This window comes from Xiphophorus maculatus, chromosome 13 (assembly GCF_002775205.1).
Source record: "Xiphophorus maculatus strain JP 163 A chromosome 13, X_maculatus-5.0-male, whole genome shotgun sequence".
In the NCBI taxonomy this organism is placed as follows: Eukaryota; Metazoa; Chordata; class Actinopteri; order Cyprinodontiformes; family Poeciliidae; genus Xiphophorus; species Xiphophorus maculatus.
This window is the reverse complement of record NC_036455.1, coordinates 11,885,617-11,903,971: the sequence shown is the minus strand read 5'-3', so window position 1 is coordinate 11,903,971 and position 18,355 is coordinate 11,885,617. Positions and strand designations below refer to the sequence as shown.

The 18,355-nt window shown below is 36.0% G+C and overlaps 2 protein-coding genes across 3 annotated transcripts; both read left to right on the top strand.

Moving 5' to 3' along the window:
- The first annotated feature begins 4,165 nt into the window (after window positions 1-4,165).
- On the top strand, window positions 4,166-9,128 carry LOC102224690 (major histocompatibility complex class I-related gene protein-like). 2 transcript variants are annotated; one of them, XM_023344399.1, is made up of 7 exons: window positions 4,166-4,272; window positions 6,171-6,431; window positions 6,635-6,712; window positions 7,106-7,420; window positions 7,779-7,880; window positions 8,055-8,087; window positions 8,174-9,128. In XM_023344399.1, the coding sequence occupies exons 1-7, from the start codon at window positions 4,221-4,223 to the stop codon at window positions 8,194-8,196; spliced, it is 864 nt and encodes a 287-aa protein (XP_023200167.1). In that variant the 5' UTR covers window positions 4,166-4,220; the 3' UTR covers window positions 8,197-9,128. The 2 variants fall into 2 exon arrangements, with proteins under 2 accessions (XP_023200167.1, XP_014327658.2); XM_014472172.2 differs by having other exon boundaries at window positions 6,635-6,913.
- Window positions 9,129-14,385: 5,257 nt separating this feature from the next.
- Window positions 14,386-17,964, top strand: LOC102224435 (major histocompatibility complex class I-related gene protein-like). The gene is made up of 6 exons (XM_023344389.1): window positions 14,386-14,605; window positions 14,975-15,014; window positions 15,108-15,392; window positions 16,668-16,997; window positions 17,345-17,440; window positions 17,718-17,964. The coding sequence occupies exons 2-6, from the start codon at window positions 14,981-14,983 to the stop codon at window positions 17,834-17,836; spliced, it is 864 nt and encodes a 287-aa protein (XP_023200157.1). The 5' UTR covers window positions 14,386-14,605; window positions 14,975-14,980; the 3' UTR covers window positions 17,837-17,964.
- The last annotated feature ends 391 nt before the right edge of the window (window positions 17,965-18,355 follow it).

Below are 18,355 nucleotides of genomic sequence, written 5' to 3'. Positions count from 1 at the left end.
GGCAAAACATGAACAAAATTTCTGATCATATAATGAATTTCAATTAATATCACAATGAATTCTGCTAAAATGTACTTAATTTGAATAAGACATTATTCTAAAGCTTTGCAAACTGTCAGTATTAGTTGCGTTAAAATTGCAAATGTTCATTTTCATGCACAAGAGTCAATGTAACGCACTTCTTTCTCACTCAGTGCAACACAGGATAGAAAAACCTGCCGTTGGATCGTCACTAAATCATTTCTTCACCCAGTCCATTTTTACATCAACTATTTTGTTGTTACAGTAAGCTCCTTCGATGTCATCTAATTTTCCAACGATGTCAAATGCAGGAATGTTTCTGAACCCAGAAGATCCAGTGAAGTAAATTTTCATTAAGTGTCTCTGTACGAAAAAAGGATATTTTATTATAAAAAACATATCATCCTCTTGCTGCAGTGCATGACTGAAAATCTTTGCTAATATTTATATTCACTTTATATCTCTTCAGAGTTCTGGAGGGTCTATAGTTTATTGTAAACCTCTCCATTTTGTCTTCATGTTTCTTTAATAAATAATGACATGAATTTAGTAGATTTACACATAGGTTAAGGTTAGATTTTTTTTACAGGACCAGGTAAAGAACAGATGATTTTTACATAGAGAAACACACCAAACATGCACTTTTTAATAACCATTTGTGTATTTAACAGTTTATTACAATATTATTTTTAAAAATCCAGCCAAAATGAGAAGATAATGTACAGACAGACAGCACAATCAAACATAGCCCCCTCCCCCCCCCCCCCCCCACCCCCTCCCCCCCACACACACACCTACACACGTGCAAGTCCGCACATGCACAAGCACACACTCACACCTAAGGAGAATTTAGAAACCAATTAACCTAACAGTCCTGTAGGAGGAAACCAGAGTACCCGGAGAAAACCCACCATGCACAGGGAGAACATGCAGCTGAAATCCATGATTCTGAAATCCAGATTCAACCACAGCACATCTTTAAAATAATGATAATGACATCATTTCAAAGCAATAACAGAAATCAGTAACCTTTACTTTACAAGGCAACAGTATTTGTGTTTTGTGTGTTTGATATTAATTTTCTTCCTCATTTATGAGCTAACGCTGCACATTTCAAATAAAAAAATCCCTTCTAAGAAAACACCAAGAGCCTGTTATATCTGTTATAGCATCCACATGGCGTTCCAATTAATAACTACAAAAATAACAGAATATGACTTCCTTCTAGGTCTGTCTGTCTGTGGCATTTTGAGTTTTTGTCTGAACATAAAATGAATCAGCATGTTGTCTTTCATAGTGTATTGCAAATTAGGAAAAAGACACAATGCACCTTGATCTAGTGATTAGATATTTTAATAAAAATTTCTGCAAAGATTTTTTAATGCTTGTTTTTCATAGTTAATTGGAATAATGTCTTTGTAGTGTCCTAGAAATGGTGATTTCATCTCATCAAAAGAACTTTACGTGGGCCAGGGTGGCTCAGGAGGAAACAGTTTGTCAGTAGGTCACCAGTTTGAAACCCTGCTCCGCTTGTCTAATTTTTAAATACAGTTAATCTCCTTTTTGTATAATAAAGACTTTAAATTAGAATGGATTTATTCATAACCAATGCATTCATGAATCCCTCACTGAAGAATGGGGATTTCATAAATTACTAAGTTACATAGCAGTTGTTGGTGAATTTGTACTGTTTTGCAGATTTCTATGTGGAGATCGTCAGCAGCACTAAGTTCCTGGGGGTCCACATTACAGAAAAGCTCGGCTGGATAAGTCAAATCATCAGATCATTGGGACTCCACTCCCGCCTGTCCATGGCATTGCACACAGATGCTGCTTAGCCAGAGCAATCCAGATCCTCTCTGACTCCACCCATCCTCTCCATGGTCTGTTCATCCGGTTGGCATCTAGCAGGAGATCCGTAGCTTACGCTGCAGAACAGCCAGACACAAAAATTGCTGTTTCCCGCTGGCCATCAGACTGCTCAACAATCCTATCACCAAGACTGTCTGAGACTGCTTGAAAAATACTATATTATATATATAAAACTTTATTATGTAATTACAGGCACACTTGTGTTATTGTGTGTTCTCCGGTGGCCAAGCGATGACATTTTATTGCCAATTTCATATGTTTCTTTGTGCAATAAAATAAGTCTAAGTTTTAGTCTAAGTCTATCTAGAATCCCTCAAGGTGAAATGAAAATTAGCACCAGCGATTGTGAAAACAAAAATGTTTCTGAACAGGTGATCATGAATTAAAGTCCAAAGTTTAATCTGGTGCTTTTGAATTGATATATTATCTGCTTAAGAGGAGAAAAAATAACAAAATTCCCAAAGTACAGCTGGAAATGAAAGCTGTTGTGATTGAACCACATCAGACCAAAACAGAAACAAAACACTGACTTACATTTTTAATTGTCTTTGAACCTTTCTCAAAACTCATGATTCGTTTTTTTAGTTTATTTTTCACAAGAAAACTCTGGTCACACAACAGTAACTAATGTCAGGGATTGTACAATTTGATCAAATGAATATAACGTTTCTACCAAAACAAATCTAATAAAAAACACAAAACATTTGCAAATCTTCGTCGCCTCATCCCAACTCTTGGCAGCCATCTCACATTCATAATATTCACAAACAAACAAACAAACAAACAAACAAACAAACAAACAAATAAATAAATACATTTCCAAATAGAAACACATCAGATCAGTTTTTGTTTGAATGTAGATGATGCATTAATGGTTAATTTTTTCTCTGTTTATCAATATGCAGGAAGAGGATGGGAACCTTTCTCTGAGCCACTTGCAGTCCTGGTTTTATTAGTATTTATTAGTATTATTAGTGCATATTGTTGTGTTGTATATATTGTGTTGTAAAAACTTAGAAAAAGTGCAAAGCATCACCAAGCAAAGTTTGGTGATGCTTTGCACTCAGCATTACTGTACAGTGACAATCTTGGGGCACATTTTTCAGGTGTTTCTGAACTGACTCTATTTTAAATCAATAAAAGTGAAATGAAACTTGTATAAACTGTGACATACAGCATTCAGAACTGAAATCAGTTGTAGCATTTAGTTGGGTGATAAAATAATGTAGTGGCTTCCCTAAAGTCATATTAGAAGTGGTTTCTTCTTTTGTTGGCGAGAAGTGAAACATCTTGAAACAAGATTCATTTTCCTTCTTCTTAAGCTCCAACTGAGTAAAAGGTTGCTAGTCAAGATGATTTTAAGTTGCTATTCAGATCTAATTTTCAAAACATTTATGGTTTATATTCAAAACCATTTTAGTAATTATTCATAGTAGTTTTCCTAAAAGTGAATTGAAAGAATTGAACTGATATAGCAGTTCAATTCTTAGCAATATTGAATAGAATATCTAAATAGAATAGAGGAAGATCCAATATTAAACTTTTATGGCTCTGTTTGAATAAAATTCAAATTGTTTACTTATACTGAAGCTTAGTCAAAATTAAATCTTTGTCAGTTTAAATTACTGAGTTTTAGAGAAATATTAGTTTAACTTTTCATACATGTTCATGTCTTCTAAATATAAACCAAATAAAACCAGGTCAGGCACTTTTTCAGAAAAAAATATACTAATAATAGAAATAAGATGAGCATAAATTGTTTTCTTGTTACTTAATCTTGAATCAACAATTACTTGCTTTGCAAGTGTTGGTACTTCCTGGTCTTTGCAGTCCCATGATACACAGGGAATCTCCCTAAAGTCGGTACATTTCTTGCTCAGTGGTTAACGCAAATTTGTAGTGATATATTACCATATAATGGAAAAACATTCAGGTATTAATGTGGTTTTACATTCACTATTGTGCAATTTCTTAGTTTAGTTTTTTTCAGAAAAACCCACCAGGAGGTTATTTCATTTTTGTTCAATCACTGTGGAGTTAGTCATTTCAGATGTAGAGCATTTTAACAAACATGTTAAAGGCTAAAACTGATTCAGATTTAACATACCATATAAGAAGTTTTACATTAGCACAATAGACCAATGTTGTCATAAATGCTGTAAAAACTAAAAAGGAACACAAAAATAACCCATTGGTTGTTAGTCAAACTTGAACACACCTCCATCACCATCTTGTGACGATAAGAAGAAAAGCAGGAAATGATTTTGGACACATCAACTAAAGCACTCTTCTGCTCACTTTCTCATTTTCAAACCATCTGTACAAAAATGATAAAGGTGATAGCTTTGCTGCTGCTTTTACAGAATGCTGCATCTGGAGGTAAGAACATTTCAATAATTCAACAGGTGAACAAATTTTTGATGATTTGGAATTTTTTATAACTAAAAGTGAAACAGACCTGCTTCTGTTCAAAGGTAACAGATGTCAGTTATTTTCTCAACTCTGAAATATCTGAAAGTTAATGACTTTTTAGTTTTCATCAATATAAGGAGGAGCAGAGAATATATATTTTTTTTACTTTTTATGTTTCACATGCACATTCAATACTACAGCTTATACTGTAGATTAAAAAAAATACTAAAAATTGCAATTCATATACAGTGGGGAGAACAAGTATTTGATACACTGTTGATTTTTCAGGTTTTCCCACTTGCAAAGCATGTAGAAGACTGTAATTTTTATCATAGGTACTCTTCAACTGTGAGTGATGGAATCTAAAACAAAAATCCAGAAAAATGCAATGTATGATTTTTAAATAATTAATTTCCATTTTATTGTGTGAAATAAGTATTTGATACACCGGAAAAACGAAACTTAATATTTGATACAGAAACCTTTGTTTGCAATTACAGAGATCAGATGTTTCCTGTAGTTTTTGACCAGGTTTGCACACACTGCAGCAGGGATTTATGGCCCACTCCTCCATACAGATCTCCTCCAGAGCCTTCAGGTTTCGGGGCTGTCGCTGGGCCACACGGACTTTAAGCTCCCTCCAAAGATTTTCTATTGGATTCAGGTCTGGAGACTGGCTAGGCCACTCCAGGACCTTAAGATGTTTCCTACGGAGCCACTGTTTAGTTGCCCTGGCTGTGTGTTTTGGGTCGTTATCATGCTGGAAGACCCAGCCACGACCCATCTTCAGTGCTCTTACTGAGGGAAGGAGGTTGTTGACCAAAATCTCACGATACATGGCCCCATCCATCCTTCCCACAATATGGTGCAGTCGTCCTGTCCCCTTTGCACAAAAGCATCCCCAAAGAATGATGTTTCCACCGCCATGCTTCACGGTTGGGATGGTGTTCTTGGGGTTGTACTCATCATTCTTCTTCCTCCAAACATGACGAGTGGAGTTTAAACCAAAAAGTTCTATTTTTGTCTCATCAGACCACATGACCTTCTCCCATTCCTCCTCTGGATCATTCAGATGGTCATTTGCAAACATCAGACGGGCTTTGACATGCGTTGGCTTGAGGAAGGGCACCTTGCGTGCACTACAGGATTTTAATCCTTGACGGCGTAGAGTGTTACTGATTGTTTTCTTTGAGACTGTGGTCCCAGCTCTATTCAGGTCATTGACCAGGTCCTGCCGTGTAGTTCTGGGCTCATTCCTTACCTTCCTCAAGATCAGAGGTGAGATCTTGCATGGCGCCCCAGACCGAGGAAGATTTTCCGTTATTTTGTATTTCTTCCATTTTTTAATAATTGCACCAACTGTTGTTGCCTTCTCACCAAGCTGCTTGCCTATTGTCCTGTAGCCCATCCCAGCCTTGTGCAGGTCTACAATTTTATCCCTGATGTCCTTACACAGCTCTCTGGTCTTGGGCATTGTGGAGATGCTGGAGTCTGATTGATTGAGTGTGTGGACAGGTGTCTGTAACGAGTTCAAACAGGTGCAATTAATACAGGTAATGAGTGGAGAACAGGAGGGCTTCTTAAAGAAGAACTAACATGTCTGTGAGAGCCAACAGTCTTACTGGTTGATAGATGATCAAATACTTATTTCACACAATAAAATGGGAATTAATTATTTAAAAATCATACATTGTATTTTTCTGGATTTTTGTTTTAGATTCCATCACTCACAGTTGAAGAGTACCTATGATAAAAATTACAGTCTTCTACATGCTTTGCAAGTGGGAAAACCTGAAAAATCAACAGTGTATCAAATACTTGTTCTCCCCACTGTACTAAATGAAAAAAATTTGTTCTTCTGACAGAAACGTATTATCTGGAGATGGATCATTTCCTGTATCCAGGAGTTCCCAATTTCCCAGAGTATGGAGTGATGGATGTTTTTGAAGGGTTTTTAGCATCTTACCATGATGACAATGTAAAGCATATCAATCAAGACTGGCTGAAAGAGTATGTAAAAAAGCACCCAGAGGACTGGAAATTGTCTGTCCAGGCGTGCTTGGGATACAAAGATCTCTTCAGAACTCAGACTAAGAATTTTAATACCTGGTCAAACCAATCAGAAGGTATGTTACAACTAAAATGTTTTCTTCTTTTTTTTCTTTTTTACCCATTTAGATTAATCATAATTTGTATTTAGATCAGGCAAATCTTTGCTTCAGAAATTACAGATATTAAAAACACAAAAAATGACATTCTGATTATCAGGTGGGATTTGTGATGGTACTATGGTATATTTAAAACATGGTATGTTCTCTGTTTTCCTCAGGCAAGGAGATAATTCAGCAAATTATTCGCTGTGACTGGGATGAAGAAACTGATAATACTTTTGGTCATGTAAAGTACGGTAACAATGGAGAAGACTTTATCACATTAGACACAAAGACAGAGACATGGTTTGCAACAAATTCAAAGGCGGAAGTCATAATAGATGAATGGAATGCAGACAAAACCAAATATGAGATTGCAAAGTACATACTCCAAAATGGGTGCCTGCCATTGTTAAAAGTATTTGTGAAATATGGAAAATCTTATCTGAGCAGAAAAGGTAAAATCAATTGGCCTTTTAGATATACAGTTTCTTTTTATTTTATCTGGGCCTGCTTACCACCTCTTTAAATCTATTTTATCCATTTTGGTCTATCAGGCATTTCTTGACTATAATGACAAAAATCACGAGGACAAATGGCTTAATAATCATGCAAAATGACCTAATGTAATAGTGGCAATATCTCTCTAGTTCTTCCCTCAGTGTTTCTGCTCCAGAAGTCTCCCTCCTCTCCAGTCACTTGCCATGCAACAGGTTTCTTCCCTGACAAAGGCATTATGTTCTGGAGGAAAGATGGAGAGGAGATTCATGAAGGGGTAGAACATGGAGATCTTCTTCCCAATGATGATGGATCCTTTCAGATGAGTGTCTACCTGGAAGCTCTGAAAATCCCACCTGAAGACTGGGGGAGATACGAATGCGTATTTCAACTCTCTGGTGTGCAAAATTATGTTGTTACCAAACTGGACCAAGATTCAATCAGAAGCAACAATCCCAAAAATGAAGGTAATAAAAATATTTGATTGGATAATTTTTTCCCCCTTATTTCATAGAAAAGCACTAAAAGTGGTAAAAGATTTAAGTAATGACTAAAAATACATAGCAATATACTAAGTACTTCATCTTTTGGTTATTTTATTTTTTTGTCATTTGATACATGAGGGCTTAGCTTCCTCTTAGTTAAAACTAAGATGTGATTGTCATTAGTGTAATTTGTCATTTGCTATTTGAGTTTAAATAGGCCATTATGGATGATGCTCAACCTTACTAATACACAGTTTTCTTTCTAAGATTAAAGTTGTAAATGTTTCTTAACTTAAGTTAAAACCAAAACCAAGAAACCAGTATAATGTTTCCTGAACAGGTCTGTTAACAACAACCAGCATCGCTGTCATTGCTACAATGGGATGTGTTATCGTCATCATCATCGTTGCTTTATCATCCACAGCTTTCAAAAAGAGGAATGGTAAGACACTTAAAGAGTGCCATTATTTATAAAAGTGAATTAGAAAGTTACACTGTACTATGACATCTAATTATAGTAGAATACTTTAGTAAATCTGATAGTTATTTACATAGTCAAATGTCTATGATCTTTTATATTTAACATTACCCAAATTATCATTCTTCCATTATTTAGTGACACACAGTATAGAGAGATCTTCTACACCATGTAAGTACTTTCTGACCTTTGCTGTCCTATATTCACTAAGTTTTGTTCAGAATGAGCAGATTAATGACATATTTTGTATCTTACAGCCTCTGAAACAGCCTCTCTTTAAGAAACTGGTAACAAAAAGCACTTCACCATGAGGCATGCTGGACTTGTGTCATATCCAGATGTCCTGTTAACTGCACATATAATCTACAGGAAATTCCAGGATCACGTTAAATGAAGATTACTGGCAATAATTTAACGGAGCAAACTTAACATGCTAAATGGTGTGGGTTTAATGTCATGTCTCAAAGTTTTGAGTAGCTCTATCTATGTTTACTCACATTTTACAACTATATTGCACAATATTATTTTTAAATTATGCATCTGCCTATTATAAAACATACAAACGAATACATGACATAATGAAAGTCTGTATTTTTCTCTACCAAATAACATCAGAGGCTATTTTTGTTGAAGGTCCTACCACAACAAATGACAGAGAGAAACCTTCTTAGGTTTTACCAGACTTATCTAAAAAGGAAAAGAAGAAATAAACAGTTCACTGAAACTAGAGATAAGGTTCTGGTTTCTGTTTTAGCAAAGAGATGCAAACAAAATCAAGCCTGAGCCAAGAGTTGAACAACATTCTAGGCTATAAAGCAAACAGAAATTGATATGCAAGTGCTGTGCTGAAAATAATCAAGCTGAATAACTAAATGACTTATTAACATTTTACCCTATTTTTTTATTCTCCTCTGAAGTCTTACTCCAGCCTATAAAAGGTCAATGTTGAATCATCACACCTAGAAAAAACTATCTGAAAACTTATCTTATATCTTATTTTGATGTTGACTATCAAAGTTATTTAACCAAATCATTTTGTCTATAGTGTTGAAAGAGATAAACATTTAAACAGTGAAATCAGGTCAGACTGTTGACCAGTGATTGCTTTCATGTGACTGTCTTTTTTTCTGTCTAAGAAACTACTAAGAGATGTGTGGGTTTTTTATATATATAAATGGATGCTTTTTAAAAATAAATCATAACTGAAGTATGTGCATGTGTGAATTTGTTTTGGTAGCAAGCTTTATAAAACTTAATTACATTTAGAAACATGACCAAAATGACTAGATCATATATATCATGAATATACATTTCAAATAAATGTATATTTTTGCTTCCAACTGTGAGAACAAACGTCACAAATAGAAAATCTTAAGTTTTCACCATATTGGTCCTCAGACCAAGAAGGGACAAAAGAATCTTAGATGGGCCCTAAACAACGCTATGTCTAACATTTAGAACATTAATTAATATTCACCAGGCACCTCCTCACTTCTGGAGGTGACCAGTTGTGAATAGAATGAGGTTACTGGTGTTGAACTTACACCAGTAACTTCTAAAAAAAGGTTCTGCCCATAGCATTTGGGGCTAAAATCTAAACATTTCTCACACGCAACTTGAAGTACTGTACCAACATTTTGGATCACAGCAGGTACGGAAATTCAAACATGCTACAATTCAATAATGTCCCAAAGTTCATTTTTGGGACATTATCTCTGCTGATTCACAGGCAAAACTACCAACAACAACCCACAAAGCAGCAGCTCATCACACTTTTGTTTTGAAAACCAACAGACAAAATGAAGCAGTGATGCAATGTAATGCAAGGAATTGTTTGTTTTCAGTCACATGGTTTTCAGCAAGATGATACAAGAATAGACATATTAAAAATCCATTTTGGAGCGGTCGTCTCTCCTACTTGGCTAAACCAAAATAGCACAAGGAGCCTCAGCACTGTGGAATATTTTTGTTCAAATTGACGGACTGTTGACGTGAGGGCTCGAACATATTATTGCTTATATTTTGTGAATAGAATATTACTATACTGTATTATGACCACCGGCAAAATGCCAGCTAATATTGTCTATAGTGCTTGGTGTAATATGGGGCTCAGCCTCGGCTATGAAGGCTAACCAAGATTCTGTAAATCTTAAAGAGTTTTAACTATTCCCTAACTTTGAGTTAGATTATCTGACACGAGAGCTTACCTTAGAAACAAAGCAATATTATATATTAATATTAGAAATACAACATATATTTATATTATAAATGCCAGCAGTTTACACAGGTGGCAAATACTATTCTTTATTCTCTATTCTTTCTGTCATAAATAAAACAGCTACCAAATCTCCCGTGTTTTTTTGAAGGTTTCATGAAAACAATGATGTGAGGAAGAAGTGCCTGTAAGGAGAGACAGATTCACTGCAAACCACAGATGTGTTGTCTTCTTTAATCAAACTTGTCCGACAGGCTGTGAAACTTTTAATGTTGTTTTTGTGTTCAGGTTACCGTACCTTTAAAATATTCTGTTCTTCCTCATAGCTTCTTCTCAGTTTCTCTGTAATCAAACTTGTCCAACAGGCTATGAAACTTTTATGTTTGTTTTTGTATTCAGGTTGTTACTGTCCCATTAAAATATTCTCTTCTTCCTCACAGATTCTTCTCAGTTTCTCTTCACTGCCTTTTTGTAAATACAAAACTCACAGAATGTGTTATTAAATTACACTAAGCTTAGAAATTTTAAACTACCATATTAACAAACTGAACAAACTGCATTACAATAATTGATGCTATAAAATAATATGAAAAGTTAAATTCTTACTAATACTTTCCATTTTTCTGTGGATTATTTTTTTTATTGTTTTATCTTCTCTATTTCAGCATTTTATTTTTTGAGGCATGTTTTTCAAACTAGTAAAGCTTTGACAATTATTCTTAATAACAGTTGTTGCCCTTCTTCTGTCTGGCAAGTTTTCTATTTTATTTCAATGAATCTTTTCTCATGCTCTTTCCAAGTTCCTGTCTGCAAAACCCTAACATTTGTGATCGAAACGACTATTTACAGCCCCTTTTAGGAGTGCAATAGTACAAATAATACGCTATACTGATATTGCTCTTTTGATTTTGCAGTCTCAAAGGGCTAACAACAAAACAAACATTTATAATGGATAAATAACAAAATAAAAGAGATATCAATAAACCTCTAAGAAAGTGCTCCTCAGTTTGGTGGGCATGTGGAGAAGACAAAGACATGGACCAGCTTTCCTGGGTCTGAGAGGGGGAGAATTGGGAAGATTTGGGAAATGTTGAGGATAGAAGAAGGTCTTGCAGGGTTGGCTGATACAATATTCAAAAGTTTACTGAAGGTTCATATCTACACCAAGCAGGGGCGGAGCTTCAGGGGGGCGGGGTGGCGGCGGGCCCCTGGCCTTGGCCTAGAGGGCCAGGGGCCAGAATATGACTTCAGGAATCCAAGCCTTTATTACGTGTTATGAGAGCTGGAAAAGGTGGGACCTCTGCTGTTAAGTATGGTGTATGTAGGATTATATAAGATGGGGCCCCAGTATATAGTAGGGCTGCCCCCGTCATTGTTGATTCATGGTTGCTAAAAACTTTACAAGACCGACTGATTTTAGTGACATAGTGGGTGTAAAATATTGAATAAAACTTGTAAATTTGGATCCACTTGATCCAAATTTACAAGTGGATCATCCATATCGTCTCCAAGTGTATTCTGGGTAAAGCTTGTCACCAGCCATCCACCAACGTCATCATCAGTCACTTGGCAACAGATGGCAAACTAGATAGAGCATTTTTACGGACTAAGTTAACAAGAGTGGAGCTCCATGGAGAGGCAAACTGAAAAGGATGGAAAAATAGAGCAAGGACAAGCCAATCCGCGCTGAGTTACAAACATCCAGAGGTGCATGAGGGGCTGCGACACGCTGCGCATGCGGCGAAAGACGCTGCGTACGCGCTTCAACACGCGCTGCTGCTTGCTTGGTTCATTGCAACAACAATAAACATAGCTTCAGTTGAAATTGATGAAGAGTTAAAATGATCTGATCGCTATCCTTGGTTTTGAACTGATTTGAATTTGCGTTGTTTCATCATTAGTGACCAGTAGCCTGATGTTTCTGTTGTTCTCTTGGTTTGTTGTACTTCATGTCAGATGGATTTCAGAATGACAGTCGCTCTCTGTGGTGGTGAAACTTGTAAACTCCGCTGTTGCGGGCATGTCTGTGTTGTAAAGTTAAATTATCATGAGCTTTATTATTTGTGTATAAAGGGCCCGGTCATTAGTCCCACCCCCAACCTTTGGGTTTTTTCCAAACCCAAAGTTTGTTTCTTAGCTTAGCCACAAATCTATATTGTGTTTTTCTAAAGAAAGTTATTTTATACTGTGTAAATTCACCTCCATGTAAAGAGTTTCAACCACTCAGAAACAAAAACGTCATTGGATCAAATCTATTTCAACAAGTCTGAACTTTATCTGATATGCGGTTTGATAAGCAGGTTTTAGCAAAGACAAAAATCTGGTTTCACTTTGTAAGTGTTAGGTGTGTTAATCCCTACATACTTGATGTAATTACATATATATTCAAGTATTCACATAAAGAAATGATGAATGGTTTGCTGATCGGGGGCCTGGATTCAGATTCTTAGTGAGCTCAAGCCACACAGGAGCTAAAAGACGATAAATACTAACAGCAGCAATAAGGGTAAATCAGTGAAAGGATTGATGCACTTCACACAACGCTCCTTTGTTCGTCTGTTTCTTTATCAGATCATCTGTTGTTCTCTGTTGCCTGCTGTCACCAGTTGGTCCTTGTCTCCCAAGCTCTCATTACAATCCCTTACATCCCTAACCAAACACAAACAGCTCACCCAGCCAACAGTAATTAAGGTGAGATGAGCAGATACTGTAGTTCACAAAATTTCTTTCTAAATACAAACTTTTTACATGAAGCTGCAAGTGACATGGCAGAAATCTTCTTACATTTATATGGGCTTGTCCAGCAACTCCACCATCACCTGACAGAAATGATGAAAATGACAAAAATGCTGCAAATCATGACACAAACAATTCAGTTACATTAGTTACATCTGGTACAAATAGAAAATACAGATTATTGTCCAAACATGAAATGTTGACGTAGTGCACTTTTAGCATAAATTAATGCCAGGAGTTCACTGAAGGTTAGTATTTAACCATAACTTCCTCATTTCATCAATGCAGGATAGAAATGGTTGCTAAGGTGACAAACCGGCTTCACGACAAATGTTTAGTGACTGGCAGACCGAAGTCCTAAAAATGAAGGTGAGGCTGATGAGCCTGAACACTGCAAAACATTTGAGTCAAATTTAGTTGTTTCTACTGTCTCCTACTCTTTAAATAAATTAAATTTATCAGATATGAGTTTGAACCTAAATGTGTGAGTTTGTGAAAAGATAAACTTACAGTAAGTAGTAAGTTGTGTTAAAATTTTTTTTTATTAATTTTGTCAAAACTACAAGAGCTGAGTAAACTGGAATTTTTAGGTTAGCATAAAAAAAAACAGCAAGAAGAAAAAGACAAGAGAGGGAGCAATTTCCCAGTGTGCTTAGCGGCATGTTTTTGTATCCTGAGATGGAAGTGATTGATCATTGATCATTGATCATTGATCTGCCTCTTGTTTGTTATTAAGGCAAATGTTTATTTTAATGCAGCTGACAGTTTGCAAAGCTTGAGGATAATGTTCTGTTCACACTAAATGTTTTTGAGCAGAATTCATTGTGGTGTTTAATGAAATTCATTATATGATCAGAATTATTGTTCATGCAATTTGAAACAAGAATTATGTAAAATAAGTTGTTATTTTAACTTGAGTAAAAATAATAGAGAAATATGTTCTCTATTACTATGTGAGGCAGTTTTTTTCCCATACATATATTGTGAAATAATTACTTGGTTTAAATTACAGCATTAAGTTCTGGTTGTTACACTTTTCTTTAAACTATATTCTAAATTGTAATCTTTATTTTTAATCTGCTTGGTTTTTAATTTAATTTAATTATTATTATCTTCTTGTTGTATGTTGTTTTTAACTTTGTTGTACCAGCACTTTGAATTGTCTTTGGCTGAAAGGTGCTATATAAATAAAGTTGCCTTGCCTTAAGTTAAAACTCACAATTTGCCATTAATGAACTTAAAAAAACAATGATTAGACAACTTGTTTCTTGTTGTTATATCAACTTCATGAACTTTAATTTCTGTGTTAAAACCAATCTAATTTTTAAAATTTGCAATTTTCATTTGCAAGTTAAACCACCTTCAGATATTATACAGTAAAGTTCGGTGCTCTGTCGGTGCTTGGTGGTGAGAGGCCGTCTTTCAAGAAAACAGCTGTTCTTTGTTGTGAGGAAGCCATAAAATCAGGACCGGATCATTTGAAATGACGCACCAGATGTGGTGCTGATGCTCATCAGTTTGGACAATTTATACAATCAGGTTTCATCGCTTTTCTTTCTGGTTGTTACACATTTTCTATTTTACGAAGCAAGGATTCTCAAAAGGACATTCTTTTCCTTTTAGATGAACAGTTTCTGAGGAAAAGTAAAGGATTTCAGTCCTAACATCACCACTTATCTTTTGTGTGACAACATGAGGATGTTAATTTTTCTGCTGTTATGTGGCACTTCATCACCTGGTAAGCTTTTGTTTTTCCCTTTTTAAAAATCTTGTCTATTTTTATCCCTTGTAGTTTACTTTGACTTTCATAATTTGCTCCATTCAAAAACCTGCTGAAGTCGAACATGTCTGTATCGTGCTGAACATTTAAACCTCTCTTCTAGAAAAACACTCGCTGACAGTTTTGGTTACTGCCTCTTCTGGACTCCCTCATTTTCCAGACTTTGTAACCACCACCCAGGTGGATAAGCTGCCAACAAGTTACTGCGACAGCAACAAAAATATTAGAGCAAACCCAAAATATGGTCAAAAATTAATAAACATTGAGTCACAGATTGCTGATTGGTATATTGAACAATGTTTTGAAATAATGTCTGATTATCTCAAGGTTAAGATGGGAATATTAACGGACCTGAACCAGAGTGAAGGTACAGCAAAGAGACTCATATTCATAATTGAGCTGCAATGACTTACCATTAATAAATTTGTTCCATAATCTCAGTTTCTGTTTTCTCCTCCAGCTGTTCACATTTTACAGGTTATTATTGGCTGTAAATGGGAGGAAAAGACAAAAGAAACCACCTCGTTTTTACAGTTTGGATATAATGGAGCCGACTTCATCAAATTTGACCCAAAGAAGTTGACATGGATTCCTCAAACTCCCCAGGCTGCCAGCATCAAACCAAAATGGGAAGCTGATGAATCTACATACCATTTGAAGCGCAACAAGGACTTCTTAAATCAAATATGCCCTGATTGGCTGAAGAAATATATGGCCAATAACGAAGGCCCTCTGCAGAGCACCGGTGAGTCGGAGCCTCATGGTGTGATCAAACATTTTACATTCACCAGGCTGAGATAGAGCGCAGTGGTCACATTTCTAGTGTCACATTTACACAGATTCAGTATACTGAAAAAATTACATTAAAACTTAAACTGACATTTCATCAGTTGATTACAACATGTTGGACGGGCCATAAAAACCACCAAAATCTGAGCTACATAAATCTGGAGTGGATAATTTTTTCCAGACTGTTACAACTTAACTGTGTAATCTGCTCCTCTTTGTTTTCTTCTTTATTTGTACATTGTTGTCAGGATAATTATTAATTTATAAAACAGACAGTTTTAGTCATTCATTCCCAAAAGATTTATTTTTTAATTGTATTCATGATTTCTCTTGTATCATTTACTTCCTTTGTCATGTTTTTTTGTTAATGATTATACTGTTTGTGATTTTTTCGTCTATCTCAGAGCTAAATATTTTATGAAAAAAAGTGATATTGTTTTGTGTCTCTAACTGCTTTTAGAGTTTTTCATGATTTTCACATTTCTTAGACTCAGACTTAGACTTAGACTGACTTTATTGTCATTTTGCATGCACAGGGTGTATACAGAATTAAATTTCGTTGCATACGGCTCAGGACAGTGTTTTGAGGTTCCAATGTTGTGAGGTTACTCCAGAATAAAATAAAATAAAATACAGTATAAAATATGAATATAAATATGAATATAAAATATAAAGTGCAGGACTGACAGTAAAATAGAAGTTATTTAGCTCTGTACATGTGCAAGGTATAAAGTGGAGACCAGATTTTAAGTGCAGTCCAGTTAAGAGTTCAGCAGTCTGATGGCAAGTGGGAAAAAGCTGTTTCAGAACCTGGTGGACCTGCACCGGATGCTGCAGAACCTCTTTCCAGAGGGCAGCAGGGAGAACAGTCCATGGTGGGGGTGTGAGGGGTCACTGACGATGTTTCGGCCTCGGGACACACAGAGCTGGGATGAAATGTCCTGAATGGAGGGAAGGGGGGCCCCGATGATCCTCTCTGCTGTCCGCACCACTCTCCTCACGTTCTTCCAGTCGGAGGCGCTGCAGCCTCCACACCACACAGAGAGGCAGCTGGTCAGAAGGCTCTCTATGGTGCTTCTGTAGAACGTCTTGAGGATGGGCGGGGGCAGGTGTGCTCTTCTCATCCTCCGCAGGAAATACAAGCGTTCCATACATTTTTTTTTTAAAATTCAGTTTTACATAATAGAAAATAATTTGATGGTAGATCTCAAGCTGCCATCTGTCTCCTCAGTTCTTCCCTCAGTGTTTCTCCTCCAGAAGTCTCCTGACTCTCCAGTCAGCTGCTCCGCTACTGGTTTCTATCCCAACAAAGCTGCGATGTTCTGGAGGAAGGATGGAGAGGAGATTCAGGACGGTGTGGACAAAACAGAGATCCTCTGTAACCAGGACAACACCTTCCAGATGAGAACAGACATTAATGTTTCATCTGTGAACCCTGAAGATTGGGAAAGATACGAGTGTGTGTTTCATCTGGTGGATGTCAAAGATGATGTTGTCAGCAGACTGGAGAAAGAAAAGATCCAAAGCAACTGGGGAAAGACGCAGAAACATAATGAAGAGGGTAAGAAAAGATGTTCTGTTTGTTATAATGTTTTTAAGTTTAATTAACACAACTTTTTCAACAACACATCTTCGTTTTTTTGTCATTTTAACCCTGATTGCTCTGACAACCCTTGCACTGAAAGGGTTTATCTGCCATTCAAATGCAACTTTATTCTCCTGCATTATTGAACCTCTTCAAAAGAGGTTAAAATTACTTTATAAATCCAGTAACAGACTTTCAAGATATTATTCCCTAGTACTATTATATACTGATTTCTTAACAGTTTTCAGTAGAGCTTAATCTACAGTTTATGCATCTCTTAGTAAACATGTTTATCTGTATCTGTTGTCTTTTTTTCTGTCCAGAAAAGCCCATCGGCATGATAGTTGGGATCACTGCTGCAGGGGTTTTTGTTATAATTGTTGCTGCTGTTGGATTTACAGTCATCAAAAATAGGAAAGGTAAGGAAACCTCCCAAAAATAATTTTGGGGTTCTGTATTTACCATTTTCAGTACAAGTAATGAGCAAGACTCAGATGAAGTGTAAATCTATCTTTTCCCAGATTTGTTTATTTATTCTCATTTTAGCACTTCTTAAAAGTGTGATGGATCTTGCATTTGATTTATTGACAAATTCCTTGCCCCTTATTGTTTATCGCTTATTAACATAAACAATTTATATTGTAGATTCGTCTAAAGATTAACACTTTTTTCTTTTCTTTTTTCTTTACCTTACAGCTCCCATCAACAGCATTGAATTGTCTGAGAGACTCAGTCAAGAAACCAGACTGAAGTCAAATCTGGACTCTAACAAGTTTAGAGCAGAAGAGAAAATTATGTTCAGTAACTTTGATTGAATGAACCAAGTTTGCATTCAAAACATTTTGAGTTCTTCATTGCAAGTCTGTAAAGATGTATTAAACTCTGCCTAATTTAAGAAAACCATTTATTTTGTATTGTAATTACATTGTATTTTGTATTGTAGTTGCAGGAAGTGTTTTTTTTCTATTAAACAATTTTTTCTTTGTCCGTGTAGCAATGAATTCAGCAATGAATTCAGCATGCAATATTTTGATTGAACAAAGTACAAAAAAACCTTGTAAGTTCAAAAGTTGTCAGTATTACACAAGCACAGGTATTTTGAGACCATTTTCTCACCATGTGGTTGAGAGCAGCACATCAACTGTTTTACAAACCTACCAGAGAAGCTGTTTCGATCAAGGTGGAGGCCTCAGACTGCAGGTGATGAAGGGAGCATTAAGTAGCCAGGTGAGGAGGAGGGGCCGTGTGATCACCAATTGAAAGCAGACATAACAATGATCAGCCGGGCAGAGGTGAAACTCTGCTCTAAATATCTGAGCATTTAGATAAAAAAC

What these genes read in the sequence shown, in the direction of transcription:
- LOC102224690 (XM_014472172.2), top strand. Translation starts at nt 4,221, where the DNA reads ATGATAAAGGTGATAGCTTTGCTGCTGCTTTTACAGAATGCTGCATCT. An exon ending in ATCTTATCTGAGCAGAAAAG is followed by an intron (nt 6,914 to 7,105) that starts GTAAAATCAATT and finishes ATATCTCTCTAG; the next exon opens with TTCTTCCCTCAGTGTTTCTG. An exon ending in AGAGAGATCTTCTACACCAT is followed by an intron (nt 8,088 to 8,173) that starts GTAAGTACTTTC and finishes TGTATCTTACAG; the next exon opens with CCTCTGAAACAGCCTCTCTT.
- LOC102224435 (XM_023344389.1), top strand. Translation starts at nt 14,981, where the DNA reads ATGGGAATATTAACGGACCTGAACCAGAGTGAAG. An exon ending in GGACCTGAACCAGAGTGAAG is followed by an intron (nt 15,015 to 15,107) that starts GTACAGCAAAGA and finishes TTTCTCCTCCAG; the next exon opens with CTGTTCACATTTTACAGGTT. An exon ending in GCAGAAACATAATGAAGAGG is followed by an intron (nt 16,998 to 17,344) that starts GTAAGAAAAGAT and finishes TTTTCTGTCCAG; the next exon opens with AAAAGCCCATCGGCATGATA.